General features: G+C 40.1%; 1 protein-coding gene across 1 annotated transcript; it reads right to left on the reverse strand.

Moving 5' to 3' along the window:
* Nucleotides 1–902: 902 nt before the first annotated feature.
* Nucleotides 903–23,982, reverse strand: meiob (meiosis specific with OB-fold). Its single transcript, XM_078418373.1, has 14 exons — nucleotides 23,968–23,982; nucleotides 17,764–17,844; nucleotides 16,915–16,972; nucleotides 14,512–14,643; nucleotides 14,040–14,112; nucleotides 13,217–13,412; nucleotides 11,521–11,621; nucleotides 8,447–8,499; nucleotides 8,242–8,337; nucleotides 5,676–5,768; nucleotides 5,012–5,165; nucleotides 3,731–3,920; nucleotides 3,086–3,172; nucleotides 903–1,031 (listed from the first exon to the last, which is right to left on the reverse strand). The coding sequence occupies exons 2-14, from the start codon at nucleotides 17,830–17,832 to the stop codon at nucleotides 903–905; spliced, it is 1,431 nt and encodes a 476-aa protein (XP_078274499.1). The 5' UTR covers nucleotides 17,833–17,844; nucleotides 23,968–23,982.
* Between the last annotated feature and the right edge of the window lie 661 nt (nucleotides 23,983–24,643).

Genomic DNA, 24,643 nt, shown 5'->3' on the forward strand with positions numbered 1-24,643 from the left:
AATCTCCAAGTGGATTTAACATTACATTTCTATTGCCATTTAAAGATATATTTGAGACTGGTTCACAATAATGAAAATGTGATAAGATAACATGGCAACAAATGCAGTGTTTGAGAGTAACAGAAAATTCAAACGTTTGAAGCAAGTAACTTTACTTAAACATATCTCAAAAAGTATTCATACCCACATAAATTATGTTATTAAACTGGGATGACAAATAGGCAAATATTGCACAGAAAAATTACCCCTACCTTATGTTATATCATCACTGACTGTTTAAATATAAACCGACAAATTCTATGCTGTAAACGCAATTCTTTATGGTGACAAGCAATTATTGTGATGTCACACGTTTAATTATCACAAATGTTTTAAAATAACTGTCATCATTCGAATAACTTTTTAAAATATATTGTTTCTAACTGTGCTCTATCTGCTGAAAAAGTGTGAATGTGTTAATAATGATAAATTACAACCGGTATTTTATAATATATATCTTCAATTAGAAAGTATGAGCAAGAAAAATGCCGAGAAGTTAAATAATTAAAGAAGGACCAACTAAGAGATCTCAGGATTAACTGTAAACATTTAACCCTGAGCTAATGTAGTTTAACAATATGCCGAGGGCCTTTTGAAAAAAGCAAACTTAGAAAATATAACCATAAGTTTCAGTATCTGAAATAAAATGTTTTACCTTGGCTCTATGTCATTCCCTTGCCATACATGAACAGTCAACTGATTTGACAAACTTCTGCACCCTTTTTTGAAATTTAATAATGCATCAAAATCAAAACAGTAAACATTTACACCTAAATATTAATATAAACTGGCAGCTGATTTTTTAGTTAAGGTTTTGTCTACCAGTTTTGCTTGGAAGTAAGTATTTGATCTGGGGTTCATCTCTAAAATAAACAGCTGCTGGAAGAAATTGAAATGCTGGACAAAGTCTGACTAGCCTCTTCAGAATCAGCTATTTGGCAGGATAGCAAACTTGTTCTTATTCCATTTCTTGCGTTACCTGATGGAACCAACTGCATACAATGATAGAAAAGAGTTTGCATTTTTATAATGGTATAGAAAAATACATACAAGAGAAAATCCAAATTGTGTTAAAGTTTGTAGTCCTGATACGTAACATAATAAATGTATAGCAATTCTCAATAAAATATTTTAGTTTAGTGGTTTATCAGCTCTCAATGCCATCAGAATAAAACTGAACTCAGAAGTTAAAGATATATTTAAATTGTACTATATGCAGGCTATGTAGTTTGCCACAATAAAATTGTTAGAAAGTGTTAATAGAAAAATCATAGAAAGCTGCAGTTTTCACAGTGGTTCTATCTCAAACCAAGCTGTTATACAGGAATTTTCAGCAGCAAAAAGCAACTTCAATGTAAGGCAAATGGCTTCAGGAAGCAAAGGACTTTATCAAGTTAACATCAGGAACGTACTCCCCAAATACCATTGGCACATTTCTTGCCCTCATGTTGGGATGAACATTCTTGACCACTGCTACACCACCATCAGGTACAGCTATTGTTCTAACCTTGCTCTTATTTCAACCACTCTAATCGTCTGTCAGTTCTGCTCCAGCCAGCTTAGTTTAATCTAATTTATTGTCTCGTGTATCAAGGTACAGTGAAAAGCTTTTTTGCTGCCTGATATCCAGTCAGTGAAAACATTTTACATGATTACAATCATGCCGTCCACAATGTACAGATACAGGATAAAAGAAATAACATTTAGTATAAGATAAAGAACAGTAAAGCCCGATAAAAGATAGACCGAGGGTATGCAATGAGGTAGATGGCAGGTCAGGACCGCGTATGAGGCCCCGCAGAATGATACAGCAGTGGTTTGAGGAGGCTGAGGGTCAATTTCAGGACTGTCTTCAATGGTGGACTGGAACACGTTCAAGACCAATTCATCCATTCTTAATAAGTATATCTCAGTCACTGGTTTTATCGATGACTGCCTCATCTGTCATTGACTGCAAAGACAATTAGGGCTTTTCCGAATCAGAAACTTTGGATGAACAGGGAGATTCACTCTCTGCATTAAAAATGTGCAGAATTTGTGTAAAGTTGGAATTTTGTAAGCCTTGTCACTCGTAACCTGGGGGTGCTATATGAACATATATGCTATATGTTAGACAAGCTAAGTCTGTATTCACATTTAGAACTGAGTGTGACTTGATTAAAACAAATACGTTCTTGACAGGGCGGATGTGGAAAAGATGTTTCCAAATGTGGGATGATCGGGGGTCAGTATTTTTAAAAACATGATTTAAGACAAAGATAGGATAATATTTTTTATCTCCCAGAGAACCAAGAGTCTTTGGAACTCTTTTGCTTAAAGCTGGAAAGTATTGTGTCAAGCTGGCAAATATTTTAATAGTTTTTAATTGTCTCTGGTACTCAGGTCAATTTAAAGATTACTAAATGTTAAGTGAATATTTTAAAAGTTAATTAAAATCAGGTAAACATTTTTGAAATAATTAAACCCTTCTTTTTGCCTCCAAATCTACAGGTGTAAAATCCTCTTAAAATAAATGAGGATTTCAGTTCAGGCGTTGTCTCGTCAGACACAGGATCTGAGAGCCATTCCTAATGTAATGGTCTGGAATCCTCACAAGACCAGACTTGTGTTACAATCTGTGTGTAGGAAGGAACTGCAGGTGCTGGTTTAAACCGATGACAGACACAAAATGCCGGAGAAACTCAGCGGGTCAAACAGCAACTCCGGAGAAAATGAATAGGTGACGTTTCAGGTCAAGACCCTTCAAATTGAGCTCAGTCTGAAGAAGGGTCTTGACCCGAAACGTCACCTATTCCTTTTCTCCAGAGAAGCTGTCTAACCCACCATTTAACTCCACCATTTTGTGTCTATCTTCAGTGTTATACTCTACAGGGAGTCCAATGCTTATGTTAGAATGGTTGAAGCCCTCAATTCCCTTTGGAGTCGTTGGCCATAGCCAACAAGATTCAGCGCAAAGGTATGAGAAGTAGTGTTATTCAGTAAATTGTAAATCATTTAAAAAAATATATTTTTATGAGTACAAAGTTACGCTATATAAGATCCAAACCTTTAGATAGATTTTACACCTCTCCAAAAGAAAGTTCCATTTTAACAATGTTTTCTGTTCTTCTGTTAAACAGCAAAACTCTTCAATCTAGGAGTCATAGCATAAGATACATAACATCAGTTTTGTAATCTAAAATCATTAATTCTATCCTTTTTATTCCTTGTTGTTAAAAATAACCTCAAGGGCAGGGAGGGGACCTGATTACTGTTGCAACAAAGTTGGATATCCAGTTCTGAATTCTACAACCTGGGACTTTCTCAGCCTGTACCTAATTATTTAATCTACTTTGGTTCTTTTTAATAACAAAACTAAATATAGTGGGATCATGTAAGAATTTTGGAAGGAAAAAAAAAATCAAATGGGATTTTTGAATAAACAGGTTATAAAAATGCAGAAGTTAAATATTCCTGCATGTCTTGAGATGCTGATGACAAAGTAAATTAATTGTTGAAGCTGATTTCAAGGTACGATATGTTGCTCAGTCTGTGTGCTTCCTTAACATGTGTCTTCCTCTCCCAGCCTGATAAACTGGTCGATACAATGAAAGCTTATCGCAAATGTGTGTTGCGGCATAAAGCACTCTAGAAAACACTAAACTATTACACTGCAACTTTAATCTAAAAGTTCTAAGTGCTAAATACTCACTGTGTAGCCAAGAGTTTTTTCAGCTGTACTTCCTGTTAAGTTACATGATGGAAGAGTGCCTGTATGGTCGGACACATCCACCCAGAAATCAAAATTGGTAATGATATTTGAAGAGTTCATTGCGCCAAATGAACAAGAAGGATTTGTGCATACGTCTGAACCAATATTGACCAACATTCTGCACCTACCACTTCAATAAACAAAATTGATGTATTTTAAAATATTCATCGAATGTTTTTGGAACATGACTTCATAATTAGTACCTCTGCAAATCTGCAAAATTTTTGTCCCTTTAATCACTATTACCCTCTATTTTCTCTTTCTTACCGTATCTGAATTTTAATAGTATTTTAAGAAGTAACGCAGCATCATTAAGACTCTTTCAGATAAAGATTGGTGTGCAAAACTTCTGATCCCTAACATGAATGCAACAGAGCATAGCAGAAAATGGACTAGGTCTTTAAGCTGAAGGGTAAACAACACAAGGAATATGAAAAAAAGGTGTTTTTTTACACTGAGAATGGGAATAATCTGGAATTATCTGTAAGAGTAGAGGAAACTGAGTCAATCAGGACTTTCAAAATAAAATTGGATAGGCATTTGAATAAAATAATTTAGATGGAAATGGGGGGAAAAGTAAGGAAATAGGACTGAAATAACTGCCCTTCAGGGATCTGATGTGCACTAAATGGGCCGAATCATCTCTTTGCATATCATGTCAATTCAGATTGTTTTTTAAATATTTGATCATGGGATGCACATGTCACAGTAAAATTCTAGCATTTATTGTCCATCCCTAAGTGCCTGGGGCAGCTGAGTGCTGCTTTGATGATTACATGGTCATGTATAAGGATAATAGATTTCCTTCCTAGAAGGACATCTATGAATCTGATGGGTTTTTACAAAATAGTAGCTGCAGTTACATTTAAATACTTAAGCTTTCATGTTGGGATCCAAACTAATACTTCTTGATCGATGCTCCAGATCTCTATCTGTCGTCCATTGTGGTGCAACTATGAAATTCCATGATTTAACAATATTTCTGCAAATGGATAAACAGTTGGAATTGCAAATTGCATGAAGTGGGGAATGGCTCAGATTCGAGATTTTCTTAAATATTTTCACTATTGAAAGGAATTATGACTCCGCACTGTATACTAAACATATTCGACCAAACACGTTTAGATTATTATCAAGAAAAATTTAATTTCAATACCCAGAAAAAATATATCTCTAACTATTATGAATAAAGTTCAAATAAAAATAAATCATCATTCTTACCATCTGGATTTTATTATCTTTGAATTGTCAGAATCAATGTTAAGCATTGTAATGTAAGCATACACGATTCCATAAATAGGCTCAGATTTGCCACCGTGGTCTATTACTTTATTTTTGAACTGTTGAACAGTGAATACATCCACAATGGAATGCACTGCAAACATAAAATGAAAATACTTAATGCATGGGATAATTCCAAAAGATAATAAAATATTCCCTGTTACACTTCTGAAGTCTGTAAAAAAGTAAAGTGCCAGCTATCCATTTTTTAACACAATTTTTGCATCACAAAATAATGTAAGAGCTTAGTTTTAGTTTAGAGATACAACGCGGGAACAGGCCCTTCGGGCCACCGAGTTTGTACCGACCAGCGATCCCCGCACATTAACACTATCCTACACACACTAGGGACAATTTTACACTTAGACCAAGCCAATTAACCTCTACGTCTTTAGAGTATGGAAGGAAACCGGAGTACCCGGAGAAAACCAACGCTGTCACAGGGAGAACGTGCAAGCACTGTACAGAGAGCACCCATAGTTGGGTTCGAACCCGGGTCTCTGGCACTGCAAGTGCTGTAAGGCAGCAACTCCACTGCTGTGCCACCATGCCATCTGCTAAATTAAACTAAATTATACTTCATACATAAAACTCAACAACTTACAGTTTATTAACTCATCAATTTGTTCAGGATCTTCATCATCATTTCCTGCATGATCTTTGGCAAACTTAAACAACAGATTGGCCTCTCTTGTGTCTTGATATTCCCAGGGCAGAAAGACAATACTCAACATTAATTAATTAAGTAAATATTCTAAATAATTACAATAACCTTATCTGAAAGGTCCATTCCAAAAAAAGTATACTTTAGCTGAAAATCCAATCGAATCACAATACATGAAGGAAAAACGTGATCTTCTAATTTCTTGATAAAACGACAAAGAATACTGGCAGCTGGTCTAACAAAATATAATAATTTCTACACAACATTACCAGAGATTAACTGGCAAAAATGAATTTAAACAACTTACAAACTAAAAGATGCTAAAAATAAACCAGTTAGAAGTTTGTTATCTGTCATAAACATTTTAACGGATGTTTTTGTTATGAACAGCTCGAGATTCACACATTGAACTTAAAGAAGTACACTTTATGATTAAAACCATAAACTCATGGTGTTAGCTGCTCTCAATTGCAGGAAAAGCAGATTAACGCTCCTCTCCTTGATGAGAGTTCCTCTCCTCTGTCACAAAACTAGTGGTGTGCAGTTCTTTGGAGGACTATGGCAGATAGCAGCTAGATATTATCTAGAGCCAATAAGTTCAGGATCACTGATCTTCGTTTATGAAGAAATCTAAAATAAAACCATAGAATACTGGAGATACACAGCTGAGCAACTTTGTTGATCATCTTAAGAAAGTTCTTTGGCCTAAAAGTTTAAAATGTTCAGTTTCCACAGATATGTCCCATTTGCTGAGTGTTTCCACCATTTTCTGTTCTTATTTTTCAACCAAAACAAATCTGGAATTGGCCTGGATCCCTTAATATAGGTTCCTTCCACTTGTGCAGTATCAGCTGTGTGTGCCAGTTATTTTGATGGGCAGGACAAGGATCAAATTAAGTTACATGTTTAAGTTGCATGTGAAAATCAGACTTCAATATTCATTATTTTTTTGATGTTGGGAAGTTAGTGCAGAAATAGCAGGGGCTATGACGGAAATATTTCAAACGTCATTAGAAATGGGGATGGTGCCGGAAGATTGGCGCATTGCGCATGTTGTGCCTTTGTTTAAAAAAGGTTCTAAAAGTAAACCTAGCAATTATAGACCTGTTAGTTTGACGTCTGTGGTGGGAAAATTAATGGAAAAGATACTTAGGGACAATATATATAATTATTTGGATAAACAAGGCCTGATTAGAAACAGTCAACATGGATTTGTGCCTGGAAGGTCATGTTTGACTAATCTTCTTGAATTTTTTGAAGAGGTTACCAGGGAAATTGATAAGGGCAAGGCTGTGGATGTTGTCTATATGGACTTCAGTAAGGCATTTGACAAGGTTCCACATGGAAGGTTGATTAAGAAGGTTAAATCGTTGGGTATTAATAGTGAGGTTGCAAGATGGATTCAACAATGGCTGAATGGGAGATACCAGAGGGTAATGGTTGACAATTGTATGTCAGGTTGGAGGCCAGTGTCTAGTGGAGTACCCCAAGGATCTGTGTTGGGTCCACTGTTGTTTGTCATTTACATTAATGATCTGGATGATGGTGTGGCAAATTGGATTAGTAAATATGCAGATGATACTAAGATAGGTGGTGTAGTTAATAATGAAGTAGAGTTTCAAAGTCTACAGAGAGACTTGGGCCTTTTGGAAGGGTGGGCTGAAAGATGGCAGATGGAGTTTAATGCTGATAAGTGTGAGGTGCTGCATTTTGGTAGGACAAATCAAAATAGGACGTACAGGGTAAATGGTAGGGAATTGAGGAATGCAGTGGAACAGAGGGATCTGGGAATAACTGTGCATTGTTCCCTGAAGGTGGAATCTCATGTGGATAGGGTGGTGAAGAAGGCGTTTGGTATGCTTGCCTTTATAAATCAGAGCATCGAATATAGAAGTTGGGATGTAATGTTAAAATTGTACAGGGCATTGGTGAAGCCGAATCTGGAGTATGGTGTGCAGTTCTGGTCGCCAAATTATAGGAAGGATGTCGACAAAATGGAGAGGGTACAGAGGAGATTTACTAGAATGTTGCCTGGGTTTCAGCACTTAAGCTACAGAGGTTGAACAGGTTGGGTCTTTATTCTTTGGAGCGTAGAAGGTTGAGGGGGGACTTGATAGAGGTTTTTAAAATTTTACGAGGGACGGACAGAGTTGACGTGGGTAGGCTTTTCCCTTTGAGAGTGGGGAAGATTCCAACAAGGGGACATAGCTTCAGAATTGAGGGACAAAAGTTTAGGGGTAACATGAGGGGTAACTTCTTTACTCAGAGGGTGGTGGCTGTATGGAATGGGCTTCCGGTGGAAGTGGTGGAGGCAGGCTCGATTTTATTATTTAAGAGTAAATTGGATAGGTATATGGATAAGAGGGGATTAGAGGGTTATGGTCTGAGAGCAGGTAGATGAGACTAGGTCAGAGAGAGTGGTCGGCGTGGACTGGTAGGGCCGAACGGGCCTGTTTCCGTGCTGTAGTTGTTATATGGTTATATGGTTAAAACTGAAAATACTTACCAGGATTTGTGGTAATAATGGTTTTATTAATTACCGCAGCAGTCATGCAGTTGCGAAAATTATCGTAATTGACTCGAGCATCAGCTATGAACAATACTGTAAAAGATACAAAGATCTAACCTATAAAATATGTTAAGGCATTCTGCAGAATTATGAAGTTTGGGATAAGGAAGATATACTTCATTCAAATTAACATATACAATACCTGTTTCCCTGGGTACCCATGTCTGTGCAAGCTGTATAGATTCATTATCCCAGCTATGAGAATCACAAATAGTAGTTAGTGTAAGAAAATAACTGCAGATGCTGGTACAAATCGAAGGTATTTATTTCACAAAATGCTGGAGTAACTCAGCAGGTCAGGCAGCATCTCAGGAGAGAAGGAATGGGTGACGTTTCGGGTCGAGACCCTTCCTCAGACTGATGTCAGGGGGGCGGGACAAAGGAAGAATATAGGTGGAGACAGGAAGATAGAGGGAGAACTGGGAAGGGGGAGGGGAAGAGAGGAACAGAAGAACTATCTAAAGTTGCAGAAGTCAATGATCATACCGCTGGGCTGCAAGCTGCCCAAGCGAAATATGAGGTGCTGTTCCTCCAATTTCCGGTGGGCCTCACTATGGCACTGGAGGAGGCCCATGACAGAAAGGTCAGACTGGGAGTGGGAGGGGGAGTTGAAGTGCTCAGCCACCGGGAGATCAAGTTGGTTAAGGCGGGCTGAGCGAAGGTGTTGAGCGAAACTTTCGCCGAGCCTGCGTTTGGTTTCGCCGATGTAAAGAAGTTGACATCTAGAGCAGCGGATACAATAGATGAGGTTGGAGGAGGTGCAGGTGAACCTCTGTCTAACATGGAAAGACTGTTTGGGTCCTTGGATGGAGTTGAGGGGGGAGGTAAAGGGACAGGTGTTGCATCTCCTGCGGTTGCAGGGGAAAGTGCCCGGGGATGGGGTGGTCTGGGTAGGAAGGGACGAGTGGACCAGGGAGTTACGGAGGGAATGGTCTCTGCGGAACGCAGAAAGGGGAGGTGATGGGAAGATGTGGCCAGTAGTGGGGTCCCGTTGTAGGTGACGGAAATGTTGGAGGATGATTTCTTGGATAAGCTGGCTGATGGGGTGGAAGGTGAGAACGAGGGGGATTCTGTCCTTGTTACGAATAGAGGGAGGGGGAGCAAGAGCAGAGCTGCGGGATGTAGAAGAGGCCCTAGTGAGAGCCTCATCTATAATGGAAGAGGGGAAGCCCCGTTTCCTGAAGAATGAGGACATCTCTGATGCCCTTGTCCCAGGCGCAGATGCGGCGTAGACGGGGGAATTGGGAGTAGGGGATAGACTTCACCAGAGGCGTAACTATGGGTACTCGCATGGGCCCTAGCTATGTCTGCCTCTTTGTCGGGTACGTCGAACAATCCCTGTTCCGGACGTACACTGGCCCCATCCCCGAACTCTACCTCCACTACATCGATGACTGCATTGGTGCTACCTCTTGTACCCATGCAGAACTCACTGACTTCATACACTTCACTTCCAATTTCCATCCTGCTCTTAAATATACCTGGACTATCTCCGACATCTCCCTCCCGTTTCTGGACCTCACCATCTCCATCACAAGAGACAGACTAGTGACTGACATCTACTATAAACCGACTGACTCGCACAGCTATCTGGACTACACTTCTTCCCACCCTGTCTCCTGCAAAAAGTCTATCCCCTACTCCCAATTCCTCCGTCTACGCCGCATCTGCGCCCGGGATGAGATGTTTCACACTAGGGCATCAGAGATGTCCTCATTCTTCAGGAAACGGGGCTTCCCCTCTGGCTGAGCACTTCAACTCCCCCTCCCACTCCCAGTCTGACCTTTCTGTCATGGGTCTCCTCCAGTGCCATAGTAAGGCCCACCGGAAATTGGAGAAACAGCACCTCATATTTCGCTTGGGCAGCTTGCAGCCCAGCGGTATGAACATTGACTTCTCCAACTTTAGATAGTTCCCCTGTCCCTCTCTTCCCCTCCCCCTTCCCAGTTCTCCCTCTATCTTCCTGTCTCCTTCCTTTGTCCTTCCTATATCCTTCCTTTGTCCTTCCCCCCTGACATCAGTCTGAAGAAGGGTCTTGACCTGAAACGTCACCCATTCCTTCTCTCCTGAGATGCTGCCTGACCCGCTGAGTTACTCCAGCATTTTGTGAAACAAATAGTAGTTAGATATTAAAAAGATAACTGAATGTTTATGTTGGTGAAAGTTATTTTCTCTTCTGTTTTACAGAATTAGCCACTATCAGGCCTGATGGTTTAAATATTATGAGTTGAAATAGTATCATAAATGATCCCAGTAATTATCCTTTAATTCACTGGGTGGGAGTAACTTTAAAAGTTTTGTTTGGTTTAGATATCCAGGGTGGAAACAGCCCCTTGTAAAACAACAAAGTATCAAGAGTAGTGGAAGCTTGCAATAAAACCAGAAAATACTGCAAAACAATCAGGCACAGATAATCCACCAATAATACTAAATTTGGACTGTGTGTTAACCAGGTGTCACTGGACTCTGTGCTCAATACTGCTTGGGGGTTACATAATAAATAATAAGATTCTTCAGCTTACGAACTGTACAGAAGTAACTGAGGTTGGCTCCTAGTATCTGAGGAAACAATTAGATTAAATTGACATGGTTGGATTTTGTCAACCCGAAAAGAATGTCGCTAAAAAGAATTCACAGAAAAGATAAGGAGTTAATTAATTTTAATAAACGTTACATATTACTATCTAGTAGGACAGAGGACAAAAGCACACAAGAGAATTATGGAATTTGAAAGTACTTTGTGCAGATTTATTAACACAAAGGTATTGACTTGCTGTGGCAAGGCATTCAACCATTTTACATAATTTTGTGCAAGGATGGAATGATTATGAACGAAAATCTACAAACAGACTGAATAACCCATTCTAATTAATTAGTTAAGGTTAGTTTAGTTTAAAGATACTGCGTTGAAACAGACCCTTCGGATCACAATCACCTATACGCTAGTTCTATCCAACACACCAGGGACAATTTACAAAAGCCAATAAATCTATACACCTGCACGTCTTTGGAATGTGGGAGGAAAGCAGAGAAAAGACACAGTCACAGGGAGAATATACAAACTCCATACAGACAGCATCCATAGTCAGGAACGAACCCGAGTCTCTGGCGCTGTAAGGCAGCAACTCTACCGCTGCGCCACTGTGCTGCCCTTATTAGGATTCAACATTAGAAACTTCCAAACTTACTGATAAATCTACTGAAAAATACACTGACCAGTTCATTAAGAATGAAGGTACAGTTTCATCGAACAGTCTTACTTCACATCGTTGCCCTTTTCTTTTGTCAGCTGTAGTAAAATGCTTCTGCTCCCCTATCTTAAAACAGAAGTATTTTCTAAATGTTAAACTAATATAATGCCACAATTACACCTTCAATATAAATATCAAGAGATTATTATTAAAGTGGTGCTCTTTGAAGATTCAATCTTCCTTAAATTGAAGACCTCACCCTGAAATTGAATTTGACTTCAGCACATTTCCCGAGCTATTACTTAAAACCAAGAATAAGCCATTATACTCAGAGTAATAAATGCATCAATTTTTTATATATAAATTTGCTGACGGCTAGATTCAGCAAACATCGACCAAGATCAACTCTCTCTGCTGCTTTTTCTGATTTATGAAGAGTATTAAAGCAGATAGGGACACAAAGAAAGAGTTATAATTGAAAAAGGAGCTGTCACCAGACAAGCAGAGATTAGTTAGAACTGGGAGAGAGACAGCTTAAAGAAAGTAATGGTGAATGAGTAATTGGAGAGAGAGGAACTGCAGCTTGAAGCTTAATTAATATGCTGTGGTAACTAAATATAAAGTTATGAACACGAAAAGTAAAATAAAACCCAAGTCTGTATTCATATGGATGTTAATTGTAAACAGAAATCTGTCCTTGGCTGTTTACACTAATCATCATGCATATATAGGAATATGGGCTGCTTCAAAATGAGTCAAGCAAGCTCCCCAAATGTGATACCAACCATGAAATTATTCTTACTATGGTTGTGCGCTAGTTGTACAACTCAAGATTCCCCTGGGGATCATGAAACACACTATTATTCCTTAAAATTTAGGAAACTGGACAGATGTATGAACTATAAACATTGGTTCCCATGATATTTCTGAACTAGAGAAATATGAGCTACTTTCAGCTGCAAATGCTGCAAACAACTTTTTCCATTACAAGTGACATTATTAGTTTAGTATCCTATGCGTCAAGCCTCTTGGATTCACAAAGGATTGATGATCCTGAAATCTGGAGCAAAGAAACTAGACTGAGAAAAGATTTTGAACCGAAAAGGTTGATTGTCTATTTCCCTCCACAGATGCTGCTTGACCCACTGAATTCCTCCAACAGTTTATTTTTTGACAGGCTTACTTACACACCTTAATATGTACAGCGCATGAAAGTGCGAGACTAAACTTTTGGTTTATGTCTCATTCATGCATAAAAACATGCAAATTTATTTGCATAATGGTAAACAAAGATGAATGAATTTCTAGTGTAAGTTGCTATTAATGGAAATGGTTCCGTTTCAGAGATATAAAAAATAATCATCAAGAAACTCAATCACTGGCTAATGGCTGCACTCTCGATGTAGACGTTTCAATATATTGTTTGGCTTTTGAAATTCATTCACTGACAACAATTAAATGAATTGATAAGAAGGATGCAATACTGACTTGAGTACACAGCATAATTCGTATTACCAATTGGAATAATTAATTTCTATGCAAAGCTTTTTTGTAATAAAGGTTCAAAGGTCTGTTTATTGTCACGTGTACCAATTAAGGTACAATGAAACTCAGATTACTAACTCAGATAAACTAACACAAAATACACATCAATGAATTTATGCTGCTGGACATCATGGCAAAAGAAAATATGTGTTGTGATTCAAATACAAGAAACCCACCGATTTGACTGATGCCAAAATATTGATAAGGGATCCATTTAGGCTCTGCCCATTATGAGCAATATCTCCAAGTGAGTAGTAGTCCTGGTGGTCTTTCACTGGCAAATGCAGCAAGGAGAGAAGCCTAGTTTCAACCTCCGGATCATAGCATAACTTGACCGTTGAGAAGTTCTCACTGACCAAAAGCTTATAGCAACTAAATTTGAAACAACAAACAACATTAATGTCAAATGTTTTCTGCAGAGAAAATAATCTTTAATAATTCTAAGCATGAATTTCAAAACTATTCAAATCATAAAAATTTCAATGGAGAAAAATGCATTCTCTTTATTCTAATTAATTAGCAATTAAATCTGGTGTATTCTTACTGAAATTCAGAATAAGTGTACATAACCAAACTGCCTGCTACTATTTATTGTGTTCTTATGTAAGAGTGCAACCAAAAGAATGGCATCTCGGTGTGAAATCAAAATTATGGTGGTTGTAATTTTGTGGAGCCCTTTTGTAACCCCACCCCTGGTTTACAGTGAAGACAAAGCAATGCAGATATTTTTGAGAGGTTTAACCAACTGGGCAAGTACGTGGACAGGATAGGTTTGGATGGATATCGGCCCAACACAGGCAGGTGGGGCTAGTGTAGTTGGGGAATGTTAGTCAGCATTGTCAAGTTGGGCCAAAAGGCTTACTTGATTCCATGCTGAATGGCTCTATGACTCTATAACTATATCAATTAAATAATTAATAAATCACCAATTTTAATTATAACAAATGATTGCAAATATAAATATTACAATTGGATTATTGTGACGTGTCTTTAATATACCTTGAAGTAGATGGGCTGAATCTTTCATCCTTCTCTGCATCTTTGGTCTGCACTAGTGGATTCTCAATCACAACTACAAGACAATATGAAAATTAAAAATACGTAATGTTGCAAAATATCAGTGTTAATTTTGAACTTATCAATTGATAAATTAATATTCCACCTTTCAGCTAGTGAATTGATGCGAGTTCTGTGTATTTTCTGTCATATCTTATATACCATGATTTCTCAATGTTGTTAAATCTGTTCTTGAAACTGATTTTTTTTAGGTTAAAAGCTCTTGAGTGTAAGATGGGCCCAAAGATGGGCTGACTGTATGAGTTAACAAAAGGGTAAAGTAGCTAATTATGACAGTAATTAAGGAAATCATGAGCTTGAATGAGCCAATGTGCCTGTGGATTACAGAACAATATTGAGTACACTACTTATAAAATGTCTTACAATTATAAAAAATCAATTCAATAAAACATACCACAATCCCCAATTCTGAAGCTGTTAGATAGACTTCTCACATATTCTTCTCTCCCCCAGGAAACTACATTGATGAAGTAAACTGTATCATCTCGAATTGAGAAAGTGGAAGTATATCTTTCTGTTCCAATATCTAAAGAAATTAAACAGAATATACCATTTATACTCTAAGATAAATTTATTCAATATCTACATAGAGGTAGAGGGAGAGGGAGAGAGTCAAGTGTATGATAATACTCATTCATGGCATCAAGCATGGGTCTCAAGATGCACCAAGACAGGCTATTTCAGAAATATTGAATATCCTGAAAATACCTTTGAAATGAAAAGCATGAAACTTCAGTTGGAATTCACTGACAATAAGTCAAAGGAAAAATATATGGCTGTGGTAGTGTGTTTTAGTAGTTATTATTTCAACAGGAGGGAAACAGAAATTAGAAATTGTTTCTCTGATTATCACCAGGGAGTGAGCAAAACTGGACTCCCTTCATGCTGTATTATATCCACTCTCCATTTTCAAACAACTGGCTCGCTACATTTTGAGTCGACCCTGTTATTAGCAACTGCAAATTGCTAACAAATGTAGAAAAGCTGTTGGCTGAAATTGAAATGATCAGACTTTAATGTTTAAAAGACAAATAAATATGTCACTCACTTGAAAGAAATATCTGTTCAATTCTCTTTTCTGTAGATTGAAGTGTTAAGCCTTTCGAATTGTAATCATTAGAACACTGAACGGCACAGCATAGGAACAGGCCCTTCAGCCCACAATGTTTGTGCCAAGCATGATGCCAAGACCAACACTTATCTGCCTACACATAATCCATTAATTGCATATGGATGTGCCTATCCAAGTCTCTAAAATGCCACTACTGTATCTGTCTCCGGCAGCACATTCCTGGCACGCTCTCCATTCCCTGCATATCCAAATGCCACTTGTACTTTATTCATTATTATCACATCATTATTAATGCTTACTTTATTTCTTTAATATCAGTATTATGGCAGACATCTAATAAAGTGCTTAAGTGGAAAAGATTATCAGAGCAGCACATGATTCTGATCTACACATCAGAATTGTGAGCACATGGCTACCAAACTAAACCAGTAAAACATCAAGATGTTAACAAGAATTTAAACAGTATCAATGATTGCTAAGAGGTTGCTCAGTCATCTAAGAAATGAATTGCAGAAAAATAATCATTATTATAATTAATAAGTCTTTCAGTGTCAATCAATTAATCTATTTCCTCTTTAAACCAAATATTCTAATACCAAAAGTGATTTTTGGAAAAAATATAAATAATTTTGAAATCTAAATGCTGCATATACATAAAATATATTGTACCAGTGGGGAAGCTGTTCTAATTAGTCAAAGAAAAACTGTGCATTTATACGAGTGCAAGCATGTTTATGTATGACAACTAACATCTTGGGGTTCACCTCTGAAAAATACTAGCATCGTTCAGTTTAAATTCTAGGCATTAATCATTTTCATGAACTATACGCTCATTAATATCCACTTGAAAGAAAAAGACACAGGTAAAATATCTCAACCATTGGATATCACCTCAAATAATAGTGCCCCTTCCGTTCTTTACTGCAATATCATTCTAGATTATGTGAAGATATATCTTGTTCAGATCCGGTTACATTTGTACTTTTCCATTTTAATCAAAATTACAAGAGGCCAGTAAAAGTCCAGCAAAGCTAAAATCAAGGTCTGAAGAGAACAAAGGTTAACTTAAAAATTGAGCAATATAGTATGGGCTCACTCTCTTGAATAGTATTTCAAAAATGGAGACTGGGTAGATTTTGGTCCAATGTTACCAAGATTTTGGTAACTTTTCTGAAGTTACCAATAATTTGAATCTAAAGTTATAGGATCATTAAACAAAAGCATGATTTAAATGTAAATAATTCCAAACACAAATGAGACCACCGATGTACCATCTAGCGTAGCTCTTTTCGAGCTTTTTCTGCCCCACTACAATGTCTGAAGCCTGTCCATATCCTTCAGAAATGCTGCCTGACCTGTTGAGCATTGTGTGTTCTCCCCATCTAGCATGTCATTTGTCAATAGACATTCCAATTAAATGCCCCACAAAAGTTCATAGATATCTATCTATTTAGACAGCCTGCAAATTTTAAGGCCAGAGCTAACATTCATTTTGGGTTATTAGTTTACAAAAACATCACATGTTATTTACAGAAAGATAAGGAAACTAACACATTAATACTGTGTCAGTATTTTTTAACTTTTACTCACAGGATGTCGTATTAGGCTCTTAAACAGTTATTTGTTTTTGCAGAATTATCTATGACACTTGTACACATAAGACTGAATCATATTTAATCGATGACCGATTTCAGAAGAACACAAATAGTAACTGGAATACTCAACTCTTTCGGTCAGGAAATCCTTTTGGATCAATTTTTCCAATCACCACTCCAGCTACACTCTGAAATGCACAAAACAACAGAATGAATGCACAATCTGATACTAACATCAATTAAGTAAGGATAAGAGAGTTTAAATAACTATAAGAAATAGTGGTGCATTGCATTACAGGAATATTACATTTATTGGCACCAACATATAGTTTGAAGTCTGCATATAATTTGTATGCTAGGTCAAAGGCATTTTGTCTGGATGACTGGCCAGACCACTAGTTTAAGATATCTTGCTCTTTTTACTGAATGGACTTAGGTGACAGAGTGGTGGCACTGTGCGCAGCGGTAGATCTGCTGCCTTACAGCGGCAGACACCCAGTTTCGATCCTGACTATGGGTGCTGTCTGTACGGGATTTGGACGTTCCCCCTGTGACAGCGTGGGTTTTCTCCAGGTGCTCCGGTTTCCTCCTACACTCCAAAGACGTACAGGTTTGTAGGTTAATTGGCTTGGTATTGTCCTTAGTGCTCGTGTCCTGGATGATCGTTGGTCGGCGCAGACTTGGCGGGCTGAACGACCTGTTTCCGCACTGCATCTTGCTGTGTCTCTAAAGTCTAAACAGTTACAATGCCTTTTACAGCTTCCTCCTCCATCCATTACCGCTGCTTCTACAATTCACCCACTTCCAGAGCAAGATTTAACATGGATGAAATTTAGATCAATCTATAAAAATCTTAAATTGAAATTCTTTTGCTTAATAAGAAAACAAATAATTTCAAGCAAATATTAAATATCTGGCTTAATCTGAAACAAAGTAGTCTTTTGGAATTGTATAAAACTGCTCTATAATTAGTACCTACAGGGCGTGCTGAATTTGGATGAAGATCGGAGATGGGAACCAAGTTCTGGGCAAAGGAACCAAAAGCCATTGTCTTCTTTGTCTAAAATTTAAAGAAAGCTCTGATATTATATATGTTAAATTCAACTAGTTATTTCCTTTCCATGCATTTTCTCTCAAGACTGTGTTTTAAACTTCCTTCCACTGATTCTGACTGATCTGCTGAGTTCCTCCAGCAATTTGATTTTTGCTAAAGAAAAAGATTTGTTTCCCCCTCATTGGAACCAACAAATAAAACTACTGCATAAAGTCAAGTTCCATGTGATTCCATCAAATGGCTCTGGGCAGCATTCTGAAGCTTGGCTGTCCATACTATGTGTAATGGCAGTTTCTATACCATCTCAAAATCCCACTTCGATAGCCATTACTTCTCGGGGATGAAATGTAGTTATAGCTTACGCACACATCGCACCCTGATATGACAAAAAGAATCTTCCAAACTTCTTTTCTTCATTAATTGGTTTTATTATAGAGTAATTCATCAGTTTCCGTACTTTATCAACTGTTTCTTCTTCAAACAATATCTAGAATTCTTGCAGTTATTACCGTATGGTTCTTACAAATATAGCTATGGTACGAGCGCGTGTGTGGTAAAGAACTGTGTGCTCACCATCCTCCAAGTCTAAACTGACCCACAACCTCTGTCGACACACTAGCCTCCTCCCATCTAGACACTCCCAATTACGCATTAAGTCACACCCACAAGCAGGCAAAAAAGACATAAACTAGAAATATTAAAACATAGCCATAACACAATGACAATAACTGAATTAAGTATAAATGGCTCCTACATTAAGAACTTTTCTTCTTTTCTCCAGAGATGCTACCTGACCCGCTGCGTTAATCCAGCATTTTGTGTCTATCTAAGAGCTTCGAGAGTGCCTTTGGAGAGTTTGCGTGAAAGTGGCAACCCACCAATCTATGAGATTGATAAATAGGACACGGAACTGTGAAGACAAGTACCATTTGTTCCATTTGTGTACTCCTGGATTTTCCATTATTCTAAATGATAAATAATGATGCGCAATAAATAATGATTCTAAATAATGATGTGCAAATAGGTTGTTATTTAGGGGAGATATTTTTGCACATTTTAAATGACACTGGTATAACAGTTGTTGGCATTGCTGCTTGCCTGACGATGCCTAACCTGAAGGTTAGTAATGTTAAACTCTTTATGTCACCAAGTTCACAGAGTGATGCGACTATCACTATATTGTCACAAAAAGTTGGAGTAACAGCGGGACAGGCAGCAGCTCTGGAGAGAAGGAATGGGTGATGTTTCGGGTCGAGACCGTTCTTCAGACCCAAAACGTCACCCATTCCTTCTCTTCAGAGATGCTGCCTATCCCGCTGAGTTACTCCAGCCTTTTGTGTCTATCTGCAGTTTAAAGCAGCATCTGCAGTTTCTTCCTACACATTCCGATCACTATAAAGTAACCGATTCCACTCCTATAAAAAACAATTCCCCGCAGCAGAAGAGTGCAAGGGTGAAATAATCTGACTGATGTCATGGCTGTCACATTATTTTTCCAATAATTGAGTATAAGCTTCAGTGTGAAGTTGATTTTTATCTTGGGATTCTTCCTCCCTGTCTAGTCTCCTCTTAGAATACTTGTCATGGCAACCTGTGAGGGAGGGACTGTGATAAGAAGCTGAGAGGTATGAAAAAGGTCAGAGGGTGGAATGAAACATCTACTCTGAGTTGCCCACTGTCTGGAATTCTCCTTTTGTGGATAAGATTGAAAAGAACAAAAAAAGGTGGAGGTTCATTGGTTAAAAGTAATTGATTACACCCAGTTGTTATAAGGTGATTAAAATGCTGCGCTATACTGCCGAGATTTCTTCCTCCATTCAGCTCTTCCCCTATTTACACCTTAAAATGAATAGTGGCTTAGAAAAGAGAGCCTAACTTACAGGTCATTGTTGAATGACTATGGAGTCCATATTTAAAAAAATATATTCACCGTGGTGCAGAGCTGGTGGAGCGGCTGCCTCACAGCATCAGAAACCCGGGTTTGAGCCTGACCTCTAGTACTGTCTGAGTGGAGTTCACACGTTCTCCCTGTGACAGCATGGGTTTCTTCTTGGTGCTCCTTTCCTCTCACATCTTACTAACCTGTGGATTTGTAGGTTAATTGGCCTCTGTAAATTGTGTAGGAAGTGGATGCGAAAGTGGGACAATAGAACTAGTGTCAACAGGTAATCAATTGTCAGTGTGGACTTGGTGGACCAAAGGGCCTATTGCATTTTTATATCTCTAAACTAAACTTAACCAAACTAAAGCAATGTGGGCTATGCATGCCGAGCTAGCATTTAATTATTCAACTCTGGTTGCTCTTGAGAAGGTTGTGGGAGCTGCAGTCTTGAACCGTTGCAGTCCTTGAAATGTGGCCACAGTGCAATTCCAACAATACTGTTTGGTTCAAGCAGTAGAGATCATGGATCTGCATACAATACAATACAATACAATATATCTTTATTGTCATTGTACCCAGGGGTACAACGAGATTGGGAATGCGCCTCCCATACGATGCACTAATTTAGGTAATTTAGACAGCAGCAACCCAACGAAACGAACAGTTGTAACAGTTTTGGACAGGGTAAAGTGCAAGTTGATCTATGCGTTGTGGCCATCCGGCTCAGCAGGACCGGTTCATAGCAGCTATGGCCCTGGGGATGAAGCTGTTCCTGAGTCTGGAGGTGCGGGCATAGAAGGCCTTGTATCGTCTGCCCGATGGAAGGAGTTCGAACAGACTGTTGCAGGGGTGTGAAGAGTCTTTGTGGATGCTGGTGGCTTTTCTGAGGCATCGTGTGTTGTAGATGCCCTCCAAGTCTGGTAGCTGTGTTCCGATGGCCCTCTGAGCTCTATGGACTACCCGCTGTAGAGCTTTCCTTTCTGCCTCCGTGCAGCTGAGGTACCACACAGGGATTCCATGCGTTAGGATGCTCTCTATGGTGCAGCGGTAGAAGGTCTTCAGCAGCTGTTGGGGTAGACCAGACTTTTTCAGTGTTCTTAAGTAGAACAGTCTTTGTTGTGCCTTCTTGACCAGCGCAGCAGTGTTATTGGACCATGTTAGGTCCTCCGAAATGTGAGTGCCCAGAAACTTGAAGCTGGACACTCTCTCCACACTGACCCCATTGATAGAGATCGGGGCATATTCCCCGTTATGTGACCTACGGAAGTTGATGATCAGCTCCTTGGTCTTGGTGGTATTTAGGGACAGGTTGTTATCCGAGCACCAGTCCGCCAGGTTCTGCACCTCCGCTCTATAGTTTGTTTCATCCCCGTTGGTGATCAGCCCGATCACCGTTGTGTCATCTGCAAACTTGACAATGGTGTTGGTGTCGAATGCAGGAACACAGTCGTGTGTGAAGAGGGAGTAGAGCATGGGGCTCAGAACACAGCCCTGTGGTGTGCCAGTACTCAGGGTGATAGTGGAGGACAGGTGCGGGCCCATTCTCACTGCCTGCGGTCGTTCCAGCAGGAAGTCCAGGATCCAGTCACATAATGACGAGCTAAGGCCTAGCTGGTGGAGTTTGGTGATGAGCTTGGTGGGGATGACCGTGTTGAAGGCGGAGCTATAGTCTATGAATAGCATCCTCACGTACGTGCCCTGTCTCTCTAGGTGAGTCAGGACAGTGTGAAGAGCCAGAGAGATGGCGTCCTCTGTAGATCTATTTGCCCTGTATGCAAATTGATGTGGGTCCAGTGAGTCAGGGATGCTGGATTTGATGTGTGAGAGGACTAGCCTCTCAAAGCACTTCATGACAATCGGCGTTAGGGCAACCGGGCGGTAGTCGTTCAGGTTGGAGATCTTTGCTTTTTTCGGCACCGGAACTATGATAGCCGACTTCAGGCACTTGGGGACCGTAGCCAGAGATAATGACAGGTTAAAGATCTTGGTGAATACCTCAGCCAGCTGTTCAGCACAGTCCTTCAGTACCCTTCCTTGAACACCATCCGGTCCTGCAGCCTTGCGTGGGTTGACCCTTTGCAGAGCGCGTTGTACCTCCTGTGTGCTCAGTTGCAAGACCTGTCCCACCGCCTCGGCTGGGGTTCTTTCACTCAAGGTGGTTTTGCCAGTTTCAAAGCGGGCAAAGAAGGTGTTAAGCTCGTTGGTCAATGCCATATCGCTGTGGGGGCAGGCAGGGCTGCTCTTGTAGCCAGTGATGTCCCTGACACCCTGCCACATGCTTCTGGTGTCCGTGGTGTTGAAGTGGTCTTCCACCCGTTGCCTATGGGTGTCTTTGGCCCTTTTAATACCTTTGCTTAGGTGTGATCTGGCAACACTGTATGCTGAAGTGTCACCAGATTTAAAGGCATTGTTGCGTGCCCTCAGCAGGTTCTGTACCTCCTTGTTCATCCAGGGTTTCCGGTTTGGGAACATCTTTATCACCTTGTCCTCCGTGACATTTTCCACACAGCAGTTGATGTAGGAGAGCATGGTGCTGACTATGGAGTTTTTGTGAGTTGCTGCAGTGCATCCCACTGTTGGTACAAACTTTGCTACTATGCATCAGAGGTGGAATGGGTGAATGGGTGTGGATAGGATGCAATTCAAGCAGGCTGATATGTCCTGTATGGAATGGAGATATGGGGGAATGGAGATATGGGGGAATGGGGATATTGCATTTGCTGCCTGGCAGGATAACCACAAGTTGAGGCACAACGAACTGCAGATGCTGAAATATTGAACGAGACACAAAGCGCTGGGGGAACTGAGCAGGTCAGGCTGAGTCTGGAGAAAAAAGGGTGGGTGACTGTTGGGGTCGGGACTTCGTCAGACTCGACCTGACACGTCACCCATCCTTTTTTTCCACAGATGCTGCCTGACTAGCTGAGTTACTCCAGCACGATGTGTCTCTCGTATCTGCAGATCTGGAGATGAGGAAAAACTTTTTCAGTCAAAGAGTTGTGAATCTGTGGAATTCTCTGCCTCAGAAGGCAGTGGAGGCCAATTCTCTGAATGCATTCAAGCGAGAGCTAGATAGAGCTCTTAAGGATAGCGGAGTCAGGGGTTATGGGGAGAAGGCAGGAACGGGGTACAGATTGAGAATGATCAGCCATGATCACATTGAATGGCGGTGCTGGCTCGAAGGGCCGAATGGCCTACTCCTGCGCCTATTGTTTATTGTCTATTGTCTATCTTAGGATAGACACAAAAAGCAGGACAGGCAGCGTCTCTGAAGAGAAGGAATGGATGACGTTTTGGGTCGAAATCCTTGTCCATTCCTTCTCTCCAGAGATGCTGCCTGTCCCGCTGAGTTACTCCAGCATTTTGTCAACTTCGATTTAAACCAGCATCTGCAGTTCTTTCCTCTGCAGATCTTTGTTTCTACAACACATGTTGTCTGCTCCACTGCAAAATCGCCAGAAGGTATGGCTGCTTTGACGAAGAAGTCATCCTTTTTTCTCCAGAGTCATGGTGACTGACCCGCTGAGTTACTCCAGCGCTTTGCATCTACCTTGAGTTACCCAGTCGCTTTGTGTACAAACACACAAGTTGTTAGGCATATGGGGATGAGTTGCTGCTGCTGTTCTTTCCTCCACAAAGTGAGGAGGGAGGAGATCATCAACGGACCTTGAGCGTCGGCAGCGAGCACCCGCTTCGCCTCCGCCGGGTGGAGACGTCAACGCGCGGGGCCGCGTGAAGCCGCTCTCGTGAACGCGCGCGGGACCGACGGCCAGCTCCCCCTCCCCTCAGCGCCCGCCAAATCTAACCAAAGATACTAGAGGAACAAGATGGACCACTCCGTCGAAATCGCCTATACTGAAGTGCAGCGCGCAAAGGAGCGTAACGTCCGCCATTTTAGTAGGCAAAACCCGCCGTCCGCTACTATGCCTCTCGCAGTGTTTTGGGGAAAACAGTACGTGTGATACCATTAAAATGTAAAATATATCTCATCTATCAATTCACAGATTTTTGTTATTTTTCTTTTTAAATGTCTCTGCACGTTTCTGCCTACTAAAATGGCGCCATTGACATACTACGGTTTTTAAGGTCGAGTGGTCCATCTTGCTCCTCTAGAATCTTTCATTCTAAGCACCCGCCGCTTCGACGGTGAGCGACGCCCTTCAATCTTTACCCGGCACCTCAGGGAGCTTTAATTTCTACCGGGCAAGGAGGTACATATGGTTTATTTTGTGTTGTGTGGGTGTTACCTGTTGACTGCTCGGTGGGTTATTCTGTGTTGTGTGGGGTTACCTGTGACTGCTCTGACTGTGGGTCTGTCAGAGACGCGGCGGTAATGGCGGCCGCTGCTTCGCCGGCCCGTTGCTATGGGGTGACGTCAGCGCCCTGGAGCACGTGGCCGAGGGGTTTGTTGTCAAAACACCACAAAATAATACAAAATACTGTGATATGGAGAGCATTCTGGTCAGATGCATCTCAGCCTGGCGTGGCAACTACTCTCCCCTTCACTGTCTGAACCTGCCAGAGTGGTGAACACAACCCAGTCCATCACAGGCTCATAAGGTCGGAAGTAGATGGGAGCAGAGATAGGCCATTCTATTCCACCATTCAATCATGGCTGATCTATCTTTCCCTCCTAACCCCATTCTACTGCTTTCTCCCCATAACCCCTGATGTAAGATGTGCATTGTATTTGTAATAAAACGCTTATATAGAAGTTAAACGATTTGTGGAAATCTATACTTCTTACATGGTGTAAGAAATGTAGATTTCCACAAATCGTTTAACTTCTATATAAGCATTTTATTACAAATACAATGCAGAGGGCAAGTGAGAAAACCTCTGCATGGCACACATCATGGTTACCAAGTGAAACGAATTTAATCAGCAGCATAATACAGATAACACTACAAAACCCAGGCATGG

Source organism: Rhinoraja longicauda, chromosome 21, assembly GCF_053455715.1.
Source record: "Rhinoraja longicauda isolate Sanriku21f chromosome 21, sRhiLon1.1, whole genome shotgun sequence".
Classification (NCBI taxonomy): Eukaryota; Metazoa; Chordata; class Chondrichthyes; order Rajiformes; family Arhynchobatidae; genus Rhinoraja; species Rhinoraja longicauda.